Genomic DNA, 20633 nt, shown 5'->3' with positions numbered 1-20633 from the left:
ATATTTCCAAACATGATTTTGAAAGGCGTGTAAGCGTGGAAAGCCATTTTGGACATTAATCAAACGTTAATCAAACAATGTCAAAGCCGCATGTGTAAAAAAACGTATTTAAGAACTTGAGATGAACATCATAACTCTGTTTTTTGTGGGCTAATGTTGCATTTGAAGTTAAGTTCAGGTTCAAATTTGGTACTTTTAGCAAAATATCTTTATGCCACAATCTCAAATAACTTTAAAGCTCCTGTTGCTGGAACTGTGGTTCTTTGACTCCATTTAGCTCATCTGAACTGGAGTTTTTGACCGCAGACGGGTTAGCTTGGTGTGCCCGTGTCAAAGAGTCAAGCAAGCCTTTCCTCTTGGCTCAGATGTCAGTAGCAACACCCGAGGAGGCCTGAAACTCTTTATCAGCAACTCAGCGGACAAACGGGAGACTGGACGAACACAAATATAGATCAGGGAGAAAAGATGCGAGGCTATTCATCAGGAAACCTAAAACATATTGTACAAAACGGGAAACTGAAGGCAGCAACTACACAGTGTTTATTATCAAAGATGTCTGAGTAATAAACTCTAAAATATTAGAACTGCTCTACATTCCTGTGTTTTATGCTTAACCAGATTCATTATCATTTCATTGGAAATGGAAATAGAAAGTTTAACTTGTTTTTCCCGGATAATTCTGAGTTAAAAGATAAAACCACATTCCTAAGACTTCAGCAACTTTGGGCTGCAGGCTATTTAAAGATGACACATTGTTAGTAAAGGTGTCTGCGCCACCGACAGTCGGACTCTCGGGGCGGTGAATCGGGTTTTTGCCCTGTAGGTCTGCTTGTGCTGCAGGAAGCAGTTGGCATCTTTCGCTGTCTACAACAAAGCGCTGGCAGAAGGGCGTGAGTGAGCGCATCGACCAGCAGAGCCTCGGCCCGTTTCCTGTGCGAAAAGAGACGCTGCTTCCATCAGCAACAAAAGGAGAGTCCATTACAAAGCCCTCCACTCAGGAAGGAGACGACAACATGAAGCCCTGTAAAACCTGTCGGGCAGGTCCGCAATAATGCAGGGCCCGGGTCACAGAGTGAAACCGATGATACCTTCCCACAGATACGCCCCGGTGAACACAAAAGAGGGAAAGAATCTGCAGTGAAAATCCCACAGCAGCCCTGCAGCTCAGCTCCTGGGAAAAACACACAGCGAGCCATGCGCTCTGGAAAACAGGAGGCGGCTGCGAATGGACCGGTTATCTTCTTTGAGCTGAGCCACTCCTTACAGCACCTTGCAAAAGTATTCCCACCCCTTAGACTTTCCTTTTTCCTCAGTACGTTTCAGCCATAAACATCAAGATGGCTTATTGGGATTTTAAGTGACAGGCCGACACAAAGCAGCGGGCGATTCTGAGTGGGTGCAAAAGGACAAATAAAATTCTGAAAGGTGCGGCATGCATTTGTATTCTAACACGGTGATTTAATAGTTTTTACAAACTTTTTCTGACACTAAGACAAATGAGAGTTTTTTTGGTGTTGAACTTGAAAATAGATCAAACTCAGATTAAGCAGAGAGGAAGAGTGAACAAGTTTCATGTCTTTGAACAGATTTCTTAATCGGTTTTATAGGTCATGGACTTTGACTGGACCAACCTAACACATAAATATACTTTCGTCTAATTAAGGGGTGCACTGACATGCAAATTTATCAGAAATGTTAGAATTTTGTTAACCGAGAGCCTCCAGGACACCTACAGCTCTGCCCTCAAAAATGCAAATAAATTATGCACAACGCAATAGCCCAGCGATGCCTTATCCAGCCAGAGCTAACGATAGTCAGAGCTAACCTGGATCAGGCTTTAGAGAAGGTTTAAAGGAGCAGTAACCTATTTTTGGGGAGTGTTTATTATCTAATGCAGGTTTTCCAAACATAATACTTTAAGTGAAACTCATGGGTCCAAATAAGCTGAGGGATTTTAATACTGATGGATTTCCGTGGATATAAACAAAACTCAAGTATTTGAAAATGATTCAGATTCCAGACTGCAGGCAAGTCCAATCCAACAACAGAAGGTCTGGCTGCATGCTCTACTCCTCCTGGGTTTATGGTGTGTTTCAGTGGTTGAACTGCAGCAATGCACGCCTGGGTAAGTGATGGAAACATTTGAATTTTTTGGAAAGATGACATTTCATGCACCACGGCTGTTATAAACAAACCATATATCAATTTGTACCCAACAATTACACGATTAAAAGAAATTTGAGTGAGCCGACATCAAGCCTGGTCCTGGTCCTTGGCGCAACACACCCGTGGTGAGACATTGGACAGAACGCCTCAATCGAATGCCTAAAATCCTACAGCTCAGCCAGCTCTGCGGAGGAAGCTCATTTCACCTCTTTGCATCCGAGATCTCGTTCTTTCAATCATGATCCGTATCTCCAACTCAGACTCCCATCCCATCTCATCATTAGTGTCATTCTGTTGTGGAAAGTCAAAGCAGATATGGAATATAAAAACAGAGCCACTGCCCAAACGAGTCCTTCTTACTACATTTATATTCGCTCATTTCTGCATGGCTTTTAGCCCGTGGGATTCAAAGTCACTGTGGAGGAAATAAACACCCACAAGCTGTAGACCCCCGCGCCTGGCTCAAACAGAGGAGACAGATATTTATCACAGAGAATAACAACCTTATACATAAAGACAGACGGCCTGTGTCATCTACGCGGAGCATGTTTCTGCCAACCAAAACGTAAACATATCGTCGGGTTCCCGACTTCTCCGGTAGACACGACGATAAGTCCTGCTGGACCTGGCAGAACTCCTTGCCGTCAGTCACACGCAGTTTACTCCGGCTAATGACGGATCGCTTTCATCCTCAGAAGCCCGACACCTCCCCGTTTCCTTCGTTAAGACGCAGTAACTCAAAAGCTCCCCCAGTGTGGACTTTGCCTCCTGTTGCCATGGAAATAAGGAAGGAGAAATGTGACGGAAGAAAAAGCAAACCGGGTTCAGAGGAACAGGCTTGATAATGAGTGATCAGAGGAGGCAAACAGTACAGAAGAAATAGGAAAGTGTGAAAGCAGCCGTTACATGAGCTGGAGCCACGGCCATAAATCCACCAAATCTAAAAAAAGAGATTCAGATGTCAGCGCAGGAAAAAGCTGCTGGGTGTTACCTGTGACGATTGTGATGTTTTCTGATCTTTAAGACACTTGCTGCTCAGTTTTTTGTTTTTTTTTAAAGCCAAATGTGAATAAACCCAATACTTGACATTGTAAAGTATTCATTCTCCTTTAACTTTCCCCATAGTATCCTTTAATAACCACAAACTGACGTATTTTACTGGTATTTTGGAGCATTTTCATACTTAGACACCGTGTTTGCCAGACAGCTCAAGTTCAGTCAAGAATGCTTTTACACTTTTCAACATATTTCTCATTTTCTGATATTTGAACCTGCAGCATCTAACCGATCTATAGATGCTGGAAGTTCTGCAAAGAAAAAAAACAGTATCCTATGTAAAACAAAACTGAGATCATGTAAAACTTTACAAGGCTTTTATCATAGAACTATCACTGTCAGTGTATGACTATACTCATAAAATGACTTCATCAGCCTTTATCTATACACCTATGCACCTAAAAGCAACAGTCACGCCTAATATGTGCAGTTTAAAAGGCGTGACTGTTTCATTTTGGACTTTTTACCTCGTTGTCAAACCTTTTTCTCAAGAAATGCAGAGACTAAAATGAGATCATCAGTAAATCCGTACTGATTTGCATTCAGTTTCCTAACTGAATGCAAACTATCACAGTCAACAATGAGCTGCTTTGGTTTCTTGGTGGATAAGGTCTGTGGTGCAAATGGCTTTTACCTGGCAGGAGCCATTTTTATATGTGGACCTTGACTTCCTGAGGACCTTCTGTGTAAGAGAATCAAGACGAATCTCAATCTCTGGAGTTTATATAAGAGCTCCAATGACTCAGAGCAAAGATTAGAGCTATTTAAAGTCCAGTTATTCCACAACCTCTGCTTAGAGTTTTCAGATTAGATTACAGCTCAGAGGAAGCTGAAAGAGGATCGTTCAAGTTAAACAGATGAGAAAATAAAACCTCACTGCTGCCAGAAGTTGAGTCCAAATTCATACAGTGAGGGTGTTGTGATTGAGTAGGCATATTTACATTCTTTAAAACGGTCTGGGTTTGAAATGACAACAGGATTTCCAGATCCTTTTAAACAGGGATCAGTGGATCCTGTGACCACAAAGTCTTCAGCCAGACTTGCTACAAAGACTAAAAGACTCAAAAACATCTTCCTCCTTGAATAAGCACTTTTGAACAAAATATTTGTCTGAAATTAGACCATAGCTCAAGACACTGTTCACGGTATAATCATTATAGGAAGTTCAGGAAGTCCTTTTAAGAAAACCTGCTGAAGCATAGATCAGTGTGCTCCAACTTTGTTTTGGTTGTTGGTGCGTCATACTGCATTTACTGTTCAAATAAAAGTCAACTAGGTTGGTACCACAGTTTGAGAACCTTGGGATTAAATAATCTTAAAACACTTTCAAATTTGAACACACGTATAGGAGAAGTTCTGGTACTTTGGAGAACCGGAGCGCGAAACTTAATTTGAATCCATCTAAAGTCTGCAGCAATGAATTTAACACCACATTTATTATTTCAGACATATCTGCTATAGCCCATGAAATCTTTACAAGCTGCCACTAGACTACACTCCCCCATATTGTTATTTTTCCACCAAAACTGCAGAGACGGATCTCTGGCGCCGAGCTCCAGATGGCAGGTGGCTGATGAGCGCTCCTATGCAGCTGGGTCGCAACAATTCAGCCTTTTTATGGGCCCGTTGCGGCACCGCGGCTCATGTTACGACGGCTGCTTCGGCTCAGATTTGTGCTCCGTCTGATGGGGGGAGAGTCAGAGCCACAGCTGATGTCAGCAGCGTCTGAAAAACTGCACACCGGCTCTCGTGTTTACCATCAAATCCGGCATCAAATCCGAGGAGGCTGGCGATGCCGGAGGAAACAGCAGAGAAGGAGGAGAGGCCCACCGTCCCTGAAGATGTGAGGATTATTTCATGTTTTCGTGCTTATGAGCACACAAGAGGACAGGAGAAATGTGATAACAGGAAAGTGGGAACGTTTTACTTGAAGATATCCATCACAGATTAACACATTAGTTAAAAACTCTATGAACAGCTACAGTCTGGATCCAGGGTGTTTTCCCTCTGTAGAGTCATAGCAGTGATAGATTGGCATGGAAACCACAAGCACGGTGACCGTCATGTCTGCTCATTTTTAGAAACTCAACTTTATATCTTATTGTTTTTTGGGGTTTTTTTTTTACTAACATACACTGAAATTAAAAACAGAATGGAGCTCCAACTTAAAAAATTTTTTTGTTGATTTGTCACAAGTAATTGAAAAAAGTTTGTCAGACTTACTTTATTTCATTTACAACCTAATAAACTTAACTTCATATGATTATTTGTGACTAGCACAGTATATTTAAGTTGGATCACCTGTTCTCTTTTCTCAGTGTACGCAGAAAGCAGATTAACTTGGCTGAAGGTCATAATATTACCACAGAAAACCAATAAAGGTTTTTGTGAACCAGCGCACATGTCTGAAGGCATGTAAAGAAGTAATCCAAATAAAAAACCCAACACTGACGCCACCGATGCGTTCACTGGCGTCAGAAAAACCAGGACACTTCTCCTTCCCCCAGAGGGATCTCTGAGGAGAATCTACTCAACGTTAGTCAGGAAGTTTCAACGTCTTTTTAACGCATCTACAAGTTTACAAGTGTTCGCTCTACCAGGCAAACAATACCCCTGTAACTGCTTGTGCAATGATTGCACATAAAAGTTAAAATGCCTCTTTTCATTATTGGCGCCACATTAACAGCTTGATTAGATGCAGTGAAAGACTTTTTGTTCTAAACCATTATAGTTCTGGCTGCATGCTTAGAGCCATTTTCCTGCTGGAGAGTGAACATCACTTTCAGCAAACTTTAAAATCGGCTAATCTTCTGACTGTCCTGGGAACGGATCTCTGGTGCTTCTGCTTCTGCTCTCTCTTTGCCCGACAGATACGTTTTGAGACGTTCAAATGGGCTCTAAAGTTCTCCACAACTTTACTTTTAGGTTTGTCCACTAAGGTTTTCCGACAAACTCTGCAATCCATATGCCATTAAATTAATAAACACTACTGGAATCAATCAGTTGACTTCTTCTTGAGTACAGCTGGTTAAGATAGATTTTATTTTCAAAGAATCAGAGTAAGTGGGGGGCAAATACAAAGTTTACCCTGTAAAAAATAATTATAAATATTTCTCTCTCCACTTCACGCAGATGCTGATGGTGTTTGTGGGGAAAAAATCAAGGTGTATGCATCTCTCTGTAGAGCACTGTAGCTCCTTAAAACGTGGATTTAAGTCTTCCACAGATGGTTAAATATGCACACATAGTTTGGCCTCCAGTTGTCTCCATGCAGACTCTGGAGCAGATCTCCTACACCGCAGTGAGGACATAAATACTTCACATCCGGGAAGATATTATGTCGGTGCAAGCTCAATTCAAACGGGAATTTCGGAAAACTAGGAGACTGCGCTAAAACCTTGTTTGCTTCGATCCACATTTGCTCGTCTCTAAAAACGGTCCTTAAATGAAAGGAAGCTCGGGTAAAGCTTTACTCTTTGAATAATTAATCATTTACCGGCACACAGTCATCCCTGTTGGCAGTGGATGTGAGATTATTCTAAATATGCATTGCACGAGTAAATTTCACTTTGTTTTAAAAGAATTTGAAATACTAAAGCACAAGATAAGGCGGAAATGTGAATTCTACCTGGGAAGGGAATTGTTCCTCTGTGCCAAACTTCCCTGGAAAACCACTTAATTTAAGAAAGAGCTGCTTTTTTCCCCACAATGTCCAAAGTAAAAACCATTATTTAAGGTTTCTAATGAGAGATTTAATATTACTATTAAATTCCGCAACATTACTGTAATTCTTACAACCCGTAGTTTATTAGTACACTTTGCAGACTTCAGTACTCAAACTGTTTTCAAACTAATAAGCGGATGATTTTTTTTTTTTTTTTTTTTTTTTTTTTTACCGAATATTAAAAGGGATATTTAGGTGTTGGGAGTTTAATTATAACCTACATTTTAAAAACTATTAGACCTGGTTTAATGATGGTTTCCCGCGTTTGTTTTGATTCAGGATGTAAGTTTGGGGGGGATAGGAACAGTTGGGGTTCGGTCCTACCGTCGGGTTGCGGCTCCTCCTTTAAAGACACGGTTCCGTCCCGGTGCAGGAGGATAGAGGACGGGTCCTTTACCCGACCGGGTCTCCCGGACGGCGGGCGGGGCACCCTGAGCCCGCTGCAGCACTGGTAGCACACCGCCCATGCCTGCTCCTCGTTGATGGGCTGCTCGTAGGACTTCAGCACCTCCTCCAAAGACAGCTCCCGGGGCTCGGCCAGGTCCCGCACCTCCGCGCGGTCCGTGGGGGCGGTTACACGGGGATCCCCGTCCTCTGCGCTTCGGTTGGTGGATCTGGCCATGACTGCGATGCCGCGGAGCCCATGCTTCACTTCGTGAGCAGCGGGGACATTGACGCCGAGCGCTGCTTGGCCCGGTCTCCTGCGTACCGCTTGATGTGTCGTCTACTACCGCAGCTGCACCGCGTTATCTCCTGTGCTGTCAAGGCAACGAGTGGACACAACTACATCCGGTTTGGCGCCTTACAAAAATAAAAGCATTTTTAAATTGCAAAATAAAATCGGTGACTAAACTGGAATAAATTTCTTTATTTAAAGAAAAAGTTACAACTTTTAAGCCAGTACTTAAGGTCTTTTCCTCAGTGGCATTTTCTAATGTATGTTTTTTTGGACATACACGTATATTCAGAGCCTGCAGGTTCTACAGACAGCACAGGAAAACTGTCATTGCAGATCTCCTTGAGGAAACCATCAATACCATGAAACATGGTGATGGCGCCATCATCCTGTGGGGATACTCTTATTCAACAGGACCAGTGGAGCTAGTCAGAGCTGAAGGGAAGATGGGTGGAGTTAAATGTAGCAGTTTAACATTCATTGTTGTCACTAATGAGTTTTAAACAGTTAAAACAGATATGAACTGAGAAATAGTCCAGTTCTTATTCTCCTCATCCCGGATAAGATGCTTCTCATGCTGTCTGTTGTTCAGGAGCAGCTTGACATGACGAATTTCACATTTTAAACCCATGCATGAGTATAATAGAATTTTTTAAACAATAGTCTAATGTCATGAAACACTGAATTTTGAGTTTTCAACATTTATAATCATCCAAATGTCAATAAAGACTTCAAATATGTCACTCCATATATGTAATGAATTTATATGATATACAAATTTCACTTTCTGAAATATGTAATTTAAAAAAAATGCATTTTTTCACAATATTCAATTTTTTCAGCTGTACTGTGAATTTTCATTGTTTTTAATTGGAATTTGCGGAGAGGCAACAGCGCCCTCTGGAGTTACAATATCCAGCAGGGGAGAGTCTCTGGATGACGTCACCGCTGCTAAGAAGTTTAGGGCATTTTCATTTCCCTGTTTTTCTACATAAATAAAACAAACTGTTTTAAACTCCGCTCTGATAAACTACGGCCCAGATGGACATTTTAACCATAATTAAGATTAAGAATATCAAAAATAAACACAGATAAACAAGAAAAAACTTGTTCTTGCGTTTGTTAAAAATCGGGATGTAATTTTTAATTAATCAGACTATTTTTATCTGATAATTGATGTTTGCGCCCTTAAGTTAAAGAAAAGATAAAACTGCAGCTTATTTTTGTCAATAAGAATGAGTTGTAAAGAACTTTGCTTTTGACAATCCTTTGACATTTAGCCTGTTAATATTGTGCTATAAAAATAAAAACAGCAGGTGGGAGAGAAAAAAAACAAGTAAAATGTAAACATTATCAACACTAATTAAATTGATTTTACATCATTACATTCAAATGCACTTGTAAAATACATGGATGCTACAGAACCAGGCAGGAGGAAGTCAGGAGGAAACCGGCCTTACAGGTTTGAAATGTTGCACCTTATTAAGCAAATCTGCTGAGTCAGCGCATAACACAGTCCTAAATAAGTCAGACAGTATGCTGTTGTAGACATGAAAGACATTATTTTCCATAAAGCTGCTGAAGCAAAGCATTCAGTCGTTCAGTTGCAGACTTTCTCCAATTTTTGTATTTCCCATAGAGGTATTAGTTGAAAACAAAAGAGACGTACTGTTGGTCCTGTGGCTTTTGGAGACCTTTTTATTTATTTATTTATTTATTTATTTTAGCATCTCAGTGTTGCTTTCAGGGTCAACGTGCTTGGTTGGACAGCCGGACCTGGATACAGTGGTTGTTTTTCCTACTGTGGATTTAAAATTAATTTTAGACCTTCTCAGACTCCAGACCAGACTCAGGAGCTGCTACAGTCTTCTTCCTGGAAGCTTCAGGCAAGTTTTTTTGGACTTCAGCCTTGGTGACCACAGTCACTTCAACAATCAGGACAGGAGCACCAATAAATGTCTGCAGTTCAAACCTTCTTCTATATGCTATGAGCAATGCAATGTCAGGCTTTGTAAGTGGAAACAAATGCCCTTATTTATTCCTCACCTGAAAAAAAACATTAGTTATTAGGTCTTACTGTTTATTTTAATTTCTCAGTATTGTCAAAACAGATATTAAAGATCAGCTACAAATATATAAATAAACGGAATGAGTATGTGTCAAAATCTTAATTGTAGGATTGATTAATGTTCTTATAAATAAAGGCAATTAGGTAATGTCATATGTTGGAACTTTATAACTTTTTTTTTGATATTGTTAAAACTAGATCATTTTATTTAAGGTTACCTGCTGTCAGAATCTGATACTGGATGTGTAAAACATAAATCATTAGGAAAAAAAAAACCTTGGAAATATCAGAAGAGATATTCTCCATTTCTAGCTTCTCTGTGCTGAACTTAAACCAAAACACATATTCTTCTAGTAATTTGCTGTATGTGCATTAAGAAAAAAGAACCAGTTCGTCATGCTTTTCTTTTGTCTGTTTTTTTTTTTTCCACAGAAAACACGGCGACCTCAGATCAACTGAGACCTGAAATTAAACTGCAGCAATGTGCCGCCAGAACAGATTCAACCCCAAAACCGCGACTACCCTGATCATCGTGCACGGGGCGGCAGTGGTTCTCCTTTGCAGCTGGTTCGTTCACTTCGGCCCCTGCAACTTCGCTCCCGCAGGCCCCAAAGTTCACGTTTTGCTGCTGTCTTCGTGGCGGTCGGGTTCATCCTTTCTGGGTCAGGTTTTCAGTCAGCACCCGTCCGTTTTCTACCTCTCAGAGCCCGCTTGGCACGTCTGGACCAAAAAGTGGACGTCTGGCGCGCAGGCTCACCGAATAGCAGTGAGGGATCTCTTACGGCATTTATACCGCTGTGACTTTTCTGTGATGGGTTCCTACCTTCCAGAGAAACGCAGCGTGTCCTCCATGTTCATGTGGACTCACAGCCGGGCACTGTGCTCGCCGCCGGCCTGTCCCCTTACGGCCACCAATGACACTCAGTGCCGCCAGATATGCCATGCTCAGGACATGAAGAAAGTGGAAGAAACCTGTCGCGGATACTCTCATCTCGTAATTAAAGAAGTGCGATTTTTTGAGCTGGAATCCCTTTATCCCCTTCTGCAAGACCCAAACTTGAACATCCGCATCGTTCATCTTGTTCGAGACCCGCGGGCCGTGATACGGTCGAGAGAGGAATCAGCCAAAATGTTGAGGAGGGACAACGCCATCATTCTGGAGCACCGAAACGTGCCAGCGGCTGAGAACAACTACGAAGTGATGCAGGAGATCTGCAGAAGCCACATACGCATCAACGAAAGAGCAATCCTGAAGCCACCTCCGTTTCTGAAAGGCCGCTACAAAAGGATTCGGTATGAAGACGTGGCACGCAACCCGCTGAAGGAGATGAACGACATTTATAAGTTTGTAGGCTTGAAGATGACTAAACAAATGGAGGAATGGATCTACAAGGTGACCCACGGAAAAGGGAAAGGCAGCAAGAAAGAGGCTTTCCAGATCACCTCTAGGAATGCCACCGAGGTGTCGCAGGCGTGGCGCACCGTGCTGCAACACAGCAAGGTCAAACGCATTCAGGAGCTGTGCAAAGGGGCCATGTCGCTGCTCGGCTACCGGACAGTTGACAGCGAAAAAGAGCAGAAGAGACTCGACATAGATCTGCTGGTTCCGCTGGAGTTCAGATGGGGGTCAACGAAGAAGACATGAACCTTGGATTATCACCAAAACTGCTCAGACGCCCCACTGGCTCGCTATACACCATCCATGTTTTTGCTACATTTCTGACAACTACAAACCTTCACACAGTCAAATGACCTGTCATCTCATTTGACTGAGTTCATAAAGCCAGGAGTATTGCATGACAAGCTGAGTTTATGTTGTCACGACAAACCCGCAGGAAATGCACGGTGGAGCAAACTGTCTAGCCACTAGAAAGGACTTTATTGTGACATAGACTGAAAGTCAACAGCAACAGTGATTCTGATCAGTTTTTACTTCTTGAGCAAAGTCAAAAATACAAGGTGCATATCGACTAATGTGAAACGTTTGTAAAAGTTCAATAGTTTTTCTCATTTCACAGAGAAAACTTAATAAATAAGCATTTATAAATAGAATGGAATATTTAAAACTTATCATTTGTTGTAATATCATGTAAACCAAATGTTTTAAACAGAAATGCAAGACTTTTGGAAAGTATGCTCATTTTTATGTACTCGATAATTTGGTTGGGGATCCTTTTACATCCGCATCATTGACTGTGGAAACTTTCGGCTGGATTGCCAGCAATGTGGATCCCGAGTCTCACAAATACTTTGTGAATAGCCGCGTGTCTCCTTTGGACAAAAAAAAAGCTCCTTCCAAGTTGCCATCATATTATTTTTGTGTCAACATGTTTTCTCCAGTTCTTTTCTTTTAAACGGTTTCTAAAGTTCTCTCAATACACTGAATCTTCGCAAAATTACTGAAATATGAACCAATTTTAATGCTTGAGGCCATTTTTATAAAAAAAAAAAAACAATACTAAAGCATTGAATCTGATCACATTTTATGTTTTGTCATTAAAAAGATGTCAAAAGAAATATTTATTTCTTGTCCTACACATGGCACAATAATAAAGCCACACCATAATTTATACAGCCCATGAAAAATATCTTCAACGGACAAAAATATTGAATTTCCTTATGCTGAAATAAGGAAATGAATGCAATAACAGTGCATTCAAAGTATGCATGTTTAGTTTGGAGTCAAAGACTGAATAAGAAGTCAAAGGGACACAGATTGCAACATTTAGTTTGAAATTAAATTGCAAAATATGACAGAAAACACTATGGCAAGTGAAAATTTAGCCAACATTTACAACCTGCCAGAATTTTACAGAATTAGGATTAAACCTTTTCTTAGCCACAACATTCAGCTGCACAAAAACCCAACTCAGAGTGTAAAGTATGACAACTAAACCTCCAACAGCAAAACATTTAATGTGGTGTAATGGGACTAAAAACTCTATCAAGGGCATAAAATTTACCAAAATCTAAATAGTTAAATATAAATAACTAAATAATTGAATTGATAACTAATATGTATCATTGAATAAGGGAAAATAGCATTTTCACTTTACTTCCTTATTTCACAATCAGCATTTTTTTAAGGATTCACAGAGGGTTAAAGTCCATGACTTACAGATTTGTTGCAAAGCAAAAGGAAAAACAATGAAACCACTCCATGAATTAATAAACAATTAATAATAAAAAAATGCAAGAAAAATAGTCAACAAAAGATGCAATAATGAACAAAAACACAAATTTATTCTGTACCTAAAGGTAATTTGGAACCATTATGAAAAAATTTAATATTTTAAACTTTTTGATTATTTGCCTTTTAAAAACCCCATAGAAACCCTTCACCATAAATAATAGAGAACCAAAGATCTGTTTTTGCCACTGGTAGATTTTTTTTATGGATATTTTTTAAGACACATTTTGCTCATGATGTCAAACATCAAGTTACTATCACTTGATGTTTTTAAAACATCATTAGTCGTCACTTTTGGCCATTCTTCACTCACAGGTGCTACCATAACAGTAGCTAGTTGTGATTATTAATTTGACTATGGATCTTGTTAACCATGATTGCAACAATGATGGGTTTTTATGTTGCTCTGGTTTCCAAACGTTTTTGTCACTTGGGCCAAAATCACCAATTCAAAACTGCTGAGGGTCCAAAAGAATATAAATAAGTAAAAGAATACAGAAACAAATTGTGCATTTATTTTTACCTGCACACCTACAAACTAAGCATGCAAGAGAGAGGAATGTCTAAATTGCCATGGATGCCACACAAAACTAATTAGTCCAAAGGTCACTAACAGCTCTAGGGTTACACTTTGGAAAACTAATTTTACCAGTAGGTGGCGCCAGAATGTCAATTATTCAATTACCAATTTTAAATACAGCAGAGCAGGTGCTGTCATGTAAATGTGTCATTATAGAGAAAAAAAATTATATCCACAGGTTGATGATATAGAACAAGAATAAAGATTAAAATCATCGTCGACATGCAACAGTCACAGGCCAGATCACGCAGATTATTAGTTATATTTTCCCAAAATAAAAATTCTGTAGGGATGAGCTAAGACCATTTATCCAGTATTTGTACATCTTGTTATAGAGTCTGGTGACTGTAAATGCAGTTCTTCATATTTTCTTCATCACGGAGTCTCTCCACCCTTCAATAAGTTTTAACATCTCGGCTGCTGAGATTTGCAAGCATAAAATATAATATACTGACAAATATTGCATCCATCCAGTCCTGCTTCAACTGTATATATGTTGCTACTTTCGTGCACACACTAATGCTCCTTTTCTTTGGTAGATTGAGAACAGATCTGGTACATGTTTTGGTTTGAAACAATCTGCAAGATTCCTTCCCAGATAATTTGCTTATATGAAAATAAAAGGTATTTTTAGGATTTTTAGCTTACTTCTTTTAGTTCATGGAGCTTGTTTTATGGGAAAAAGCTAAAATAAAAATAAAGGTAAGGCAATTTTAATTATATAGCACATTTCAGCAACAAGGTAATTCAAAGTGCTTTACAAGAATTAAAAAGAAAAACAAAGAATATAATAATGTTGATCCAAAGTATGTAAACTAGATACTCCTATTCAGGGTTGCTCGATAAATATAAGTAAGTATCCTCGGGTCTAATTCCTATTCTGGGTTGGGAAAACAGGAGTCTAAAAAGTAGTTGCTAAGGTAGATTCAAAGTTTGTACTTGAATCCAGAAAGGAGGTTTGGCTGGTGCAGGAGACAACAGAGAGACTGGTGCTGGAACCGGAGCTGGGTTGGAGGTATGATTTCTTGCAGATAGAGGTCATATAGTCCAAGAACCAGGTCGAACAGGGTCGGATGACCCTTGTAGTGCTGGAGGAGGTGGAGGTAGTCTGTGTCCGTGTACTCGCTCCAGGTCTCTGGGCCCATGATGAAAAGTGGCGTTCCTCACCGTTTAGTGGTCGGGTCCTACTGTCATGAGTTGAGGTGGAGGTGGTGAGAGTGAACGCAGGCAGGACCCAGATTGAGAGGTGATGATGATGATGATTGATTTAATAGACAGTAGCACAAACAGTCCAGTTCAGGCGGCATGGCAGAAAACTAAGCAACAGCTTGATACCGGTAGCAACTGAAACTAATAAGACTGACATACAAGAGCTAACACCGTCACAGGACTATACAGTTCAACTGTGACGACTAAGACAATTACTGACAACGACAACGAGGACCGACAAGAGACAAAGACAACAGGTGGACTTAAATATGCAGGGAGGGTAATCAGGGAATGAGACACACCTGGGAAGCAATCAACAGGGAAGATGCAGAAACAACAGAGACTCAGGACAGAAACTGAACACAGAAAAACCTTAAAATAAATACACAGAAACACGGATCATGACAGTACTCATCCTTGTTTTGGGTTGCTAAATAATGTTCCTGTTCTGGACGTAGTTTTTTCTGGATTCTAAGTTCGTTCTAAGTCCTAATAAAAAGCACATTAAAGTTAGAAATGCGCTGATTTTATCAGTTTACTTGTGTGTTAATTACAGGATTCTTTTCCAGAAAACAACCTCTGAGTATGTTATCAAGTATGAATAACTGTGTATCTTTTTCTGTGACTTATATTTTTTTAACACAACAAGAATCTAGCACTTGCGTCTAAGTTTGTTTTTGATAATGGTTTTTTTAGGGGTGCACCAATTGCGGTTTTCTGGTCGATTGCCGATCTTTTAAAAAAGCCTAACTTACCATTCCCATTTTGGCCAATACCATTTTTTTGTCTGAAATGTAGCTCAATATATCAAGAAAGCTGTTGAATTGGCAACATTGAGGTGACTATTGTTAACTGTAAATGTGCAGACATGACCTGGTCGGCTGGTTTGTCAGTCAAACTTCTCTCACGGGAGAAAAGAAAAGCACAGTGGTCGATTTTTAGACCTTTGCCGAGGTTGATAGTATCTGTGGTTAAGATCGGCTTCACATGTAAAAATCGGCCGATCACTTATCTCCTAATTAAGGAAATCGGCCGGCCGATAAATCGGTGCACCCCTACTTTTTTGGTCTAACCTGGAAGCTGAGCTCTTCATGGCTGCCCAGGGTCTAACAGGTCGATATCGAGTCTCTTCTGCTCTTCTTCGCTCTCTACCGTCCTGTAGCCGAGCAGCAACATGGCGCCTTTGCACAGCTTCTGAATGCGCTGGACCTTGCTGTGCTTCAGCACGGTGCGCCAAGCCTGCGACACTTCAGATGCGTTCCTGGAGGTGATTTTAAAAGCTACGCTCCCGCCGCCTTTCCCCCGTCCATGCGTCATCTTTTGGATCCATTCCTCCACCTCATAGGTCATCTTTAAACCTACAAACTCATAAATACTATTCAACTCTGTTAGTGGGTTTCGTGCCACGTCTTCGTAGCGAACCAGTTTGTAGCGACCCTCCAGAAACGCAGGCGGGTCGAGGAACCCCCTCTCATAAATGTCCAGGTGACTGCGGCAGATTTCTCGTATGACTTCGTACTGCCTGTCGGCCGCGGACACGTTTCTGTGCTCCAGGACTATAACGCTATCTCTGTCGAGGAGGTACGCTGACTCCTCCCTGGACCGCATCACCGCCCGAGGGTCCCGGACCAGATGAACCACTCGGAGGTCCAGGCTGGGGTCCAGCAGAAGGGGATACAGGGACTCCATCTCAAAGAAGCGAGTTTCTTTTAAAACCACATGAGTGTATGTTGCGCAGGCGTCCTGCGCTTTGTCCAGGCTTGCAGAGTGACATGCTTGGCTGCAGTGACTCTCATTGGCTGATTTGACGGGACAGGCCGGCGGCGAGCACAGCGCCTGACTCCGGGTCCACATGAAAAAGGAGGACAGACGAGGGTTTCCTGGCAGGTAGTCTCTGATCAGCGAGAAGTCGCACTTGTATAAACCCCACAGCATTTCCCTCACAGGCACTCGGAGACTCTTTGCCCCGGATTTGTGATTTCTAGTCCACACGTGCCACGCGGGCTCCATGAGGTAGAAAACGGACGGGTGCTGACTGAACACCTGACCCAGGAAGGACGAACCAGATCTCCATGACGACAGCAGCAAAACGTGAACCTTGCGGCCTTCAGGGGGAGGAGAGTGACGGGGGCTGATCCTGGTGTACCAGTCATAGAACAGCACCACTGCTGCCCCCTGCAGGACGCCCAGGAGAATTAAGGTTCTGAATCTGCAACGGGGAATCATCGTGAACTTTGTTAATGTAGGCTTCAAAATCTGAAGTCTATTTCAGCCTTCTTTTATCCTTTGTGGTGCACAGACGCATTTCTTCTGCAAAAAAAAAAAAAAATGCAAAAAGTAGAAGTTAGAAATTCGTCAGTTGCTTGTTGAAACAAATTCTAGATGTACAATTGTAATGAGTTCAGCCAGTTTCATAAATTTGGGCATCAAAATGAAAACTACATGCAGAAGGTTAAAGTGAGGTTGAAAAAAATAGGATTTAAATTACTTTGAAAGCGTCATGCTTGTGTTGCCAGGTGAATAATATCAGAAACTGCTGATTTGCTGGTATTTTCACTCATAATCATCTCTTCTGCTCACAGAATGTGGTCTGAAAAAGACAAAATACCCACTGAGCAAAACACGTGTAGACGAGTACTTGAATTCAGAAGGATTCAGGATGTGAGGGTGGAGCTGTCACCTGTACAATCTTTCATTGTAACAAAACAAAGCTTGTGATAGCGCACAATCACAAGCTAAATATTTAGCTTCTTTTACTGCTTGCAAAGCATAAATATTATAATAATGCTTCAGGTAGCTGTTAGGAAAGTTCTCGACTGAATAGGCCATTGTACTATGAACTGCTTTTATTCAACAATGTGCCCGAAGCATTCCTGAGATTTTGGTCCATATTAACATGATTGTTTATGTGGTAGTATTTTTGGAACCAACCGTTTGCCCCAAATGATGTTAAAATTGGCATCTGAGCCTCCTGTTGGACTATCTCTCTAGAGATGTCCGTCTCATCCCCTACCAGAAATAAACTTAAGCTTACAATTTCAAGTCTGGACCTGCATCTGTACGTCTGCTTTTAATCAATCAATCAAGCAAGCAAATTTTATGAGTGTAAGTAAAATATATGGCCTTTTACCTCAATACCCAGATATTCAAAAGAGGTAAAATGACCCATTAAGATTTTGTTACAATTTAAGCCACGCCTCTCCCTTTTCTATGTTTTCTATTGTCACCGAAAAAAAAATTGTAATTCTGAGACGCTTATTCAATTAGTACAGAAACAACCATGTTTCTGTTAGAAATCAATATTATGTTGGGTGGAGAAGTCATTAATTAGTAAAGCTTTTGGTGTTAATGACTGAAAATTTAAAAGAGCCCGTTTGAGTGAGCTGGTGGGAGTTTTAGTTCCTGAGATTGAGGTTCCTTTAGGTAATGAGATGGGTCTGATTTCAGGACGCTGTATTTTGTATTTTTCTGTTTTTTTGTAAGTTTTCTTTTGGTGATCCGGACAGGCACCGTCCTGTTTTGTAGTGCTGGGAGGCCAGACACATTCTGGAAGAAGACAGGTGTAAAGATAATGTCTGGCACCCAATCTCAGACTTCAGAAACAATTGGAGAATCGGGGAATCTGGGGAATCAGAGTCAGGTAGTTTTGTTTTTATGCACTAAGAAAATAAGTAATTTTATCTGGGAAACATGCTTTTTGGGAGCTCAGGAGAGAAGTGTCCGGCGAAAAGTGACGATCCAGTTTCTCACTGAAGTCAAGAAAACCCAGTTTAAGTGACGAGATTTCTGATGCGCTCCCCTAGCCTGGATGAGATGAGGCCTCCGATCCAGTAGATGCAGCAGGGGTGGGGACCAGAGCAGGGAGGAGGGGGGGGAGAGCAGTCGCTGCTTCCCCAGTTGATGTTTTATTGTTTAGGAACAGCCTGTTCCTGATAGGCGGTGGGTCCCATCCTAATCAGGCGTCCTTCAGCCGTCCGTCAGGTCTGAAGAGGTGGAGTGAATGTTTTCCGTGTGTGAAGGCTCACAGGTTCTTGTTGAAGTGCAGCAAAACTGTTTTTCAGTGGGATTCCCATGGTGTCGGCAAGCTATAAAATTATAAAACTAATGCAAACCATTATCATGTCTTCTGGGACTGCCCAATTATAAAAGATTATTGGAAAGAGATAAATAGTGCCTTACAAGATATTTTTATGCAAAACATTCCTTTTGAGTTCAAGCTTATGTATTTAGGCATAATTCCTCAAGACGCCACAAAAAGAAACAAATATCTGATGACTATTTTATTAACGGCAAGTAAGAAAAACATTACAAGAAAATGGTTGTCACATGACAAACCAACATTAGATGACTGGATTAACATAACATTTAACATATATGAAATGGGAAAAATAACAGCCTCTCTCAATCACAGGACTGAACAATTTGATCAGTGTTGGAGGATTTGGGTAGATTATGTAAAACCTAAAAGACCTGATTTCATCTTTAAAGACCAAACTTATTAAATCTCCTGGACAATCCACTCTCCTATGATAGCCATACCTTATAGTTATTTTATATTATATTTTTTGTTACTGTATTTTCTTTTCTTTTTTAATTATTTTTTCTCTTTTCTTTCCCTTAGTTTCTTCTTTCACACTTTTTTTTCTTTATGATCACTTTACAATCTTTCTCAGAGAAGTGTAGTTATACTTTTGAGTTGACTGTTATAAGGCAATGGTCTACATGTGAATCTTATTTCAAATGTGGAAGTTAGTTTGGTGATGCCTAATGTTATGTAAATGATACTTTCTCGAGAATCAATAAAGATATAATTAAAAAAAAATTATAAAACTGAATTTATGGAATAACTTTACCAGTCAGTGCTATCAGTAAGGACGAAATACCAAGCAAAATAAAAACAGTGGTGTGTAGGACACCTTAAAAATGTTAAAAGCTGGACTAAAGTTTAAGAGTTGTAATTGGAAGTATTTGATTAAAACTGGCTCTCCTGCTACAAGATTCAAAATCTTTAGAGATTTTTTTAATCTTCTTGCTAATTATGGTGAAATATCTCCCACTTACTACAAGTTTGATCACTTTTAGTTAGTGATACATTGAAATTTGTTGCTCAGTGTAAAAGTGAGCCGCTTGATCTTCGTCCGTGTTTCTTCCCTCCCCAGCAGGTCGTTAATGCAGATAAGGATTTGTTCTTATTAACTCACCTGGTTAAATAAAGACCAAATAAATCAAATAAAACTCTCCTCATTTAGTAAGTAAGAAATAATAAAAGGATCATAATGAGAACAAATTCCTACCTCTGATGTCTTCGGTTTCACTGGTTTAACTAAGAGGCTGATGGGAAAGAGCTGCCAGCAGGATGTGAGACTTATTGTCTCCTCAGCACACGCACACAAAGGAGCTGCAATGTAAATGGACAAGCAAACAGGATAAAGTACAGATAAAATCCTGTGACAGATAATCCTTTTGTTCAAAAGACCGCCTTGAAGTTCACCCTGCTTTCAGGCCAGTAACCGACTCAGTTTATTTTTCATATTTAATTTTTAATTTAATTTTTAACCTCTCATATTTGAGAGGTTTAATCTTTAAACCTCTCAACAACCATATCAGTATTCAACATAAACATAAAGTTCACTCAAGTAAAAGTAAAATAAAGTGTTTGGTATAAAGGCTTCTCAATTACTCTGACTGATAAAAACATCTAATTTAATTGGTGAAAATGTTTCAATCACACAGACAAAATTATACGCTTATCTGAAAATTCTGGTATTTTGCAGAGTAAAGTAAAAAAGAATAAATAAATGAGTAGAAATAAATATACAAAAATCAAGAAGGAACCAACTATTCCTAATCCTCATTTCACGACATAAAGATCTAGTTCTACTTTATTTGCAGAACACTTTACTTTCAGTAAATTGTGAATTCAATACACTGTAATATTCAGTAAGTTGCTGTTTATGGCCGACG

General features: G+C 40.3%; 3 protein-coding genes across 3 annotated transcripts in view; 1 reads left to right on the top strand and 2 right to left on the bottom strand.

The window, feature by feature from the left end:
- The window catches only part of spire2 (spire-type actin nucleation factor 2), a 28441-nt gene extending 20714 nt beyond the window's left edge, over window positions 1–7727 (bottom strand). The window contains exon 1 of the mRNA XM_088006432.1: window positions 7187–7727. Coding sequence (XP_087862558.1) covers window positions 7187–7568 — 382 coding nt within the window. The 5' untranslated portion in view covers window positions 7569–7727. The remainder of the gene's footprint in view (window positions 1–7186) is intronic.
- A 2225-nt stretch (window positions 7728–9952) lies between these two features.
- On the top strand, window positions 9953–12009 carry LOC106907925 (carbohydrate sulfotransferase 6-like). Its single transcript, XM_014973840.2, has one exon. It carries the CDS (start codon window positions 10172–10174, stop codon window positions 11333–11335), a length of 1164 nt encoding a protein of 387 aa, XP_014829326.1. The 5' UTR covers window positions 9953–10171; the 3' UTR covers window positions 11336–12009.
- Window positions 12010–12156: 147 nt separating this feature from the next.
- LOC106907926 (carbohydrate sulfotransferase 6-like) lies at window positions 12157–17681 on the bottom strand. The gene has a single exon (XM_014973841.2). The coding sequence runs from the start codon at window positions 16893–16895 to the stop codon at window positions 15759–15761; it is 1137 nt and encodes a 378-aa protein (XP_014829327.1). The 5' UTR covers window positions 16896–17681; the 3' UTR covers window positions 12157–15758.
- Between the last annotated feature and the right edge of the window lie 2952 nt (window positions 17682–20633).

This window comes from Poecilia mexicana, unplaced genomic scaffold, assembly GCF_051168715.1.
Source record: "Poecilia mexicana isolate PSO_F unplaced genomic scaffold, ASM5116871v1 scaffold_6, whole genome shotgun sequence".
Classification (NCBI taxonomy): domain Eukaryota; kingdom Metazoa; phylum Chordata; class Actinopteri; order Cyprinodontiformes; family Poeciliidae; genus Poecilia; species Poecilia mexicana.
The sequence above is the reverse complement of the archived record's forward strand: the minus strand, read 5'-3'. Positions and strand labels throughout refer to the sequence as shown.

Coding starts and splice junctions, on each gene's coding strand:
- LOC106907926 (XM_014973841.2), bottom strand. CDS start 16,895: ATGATTCCCCGTTGCAGATTCAGAACCTTAATTCTCCTGGGCGTCCTG.
- LOC106907925 (XM_014973840.2), top strand. CDS start 10,172: ATGTGCCGCCAGAACAGATTCAACCCCAAAACCGCGACTACCCTGATC.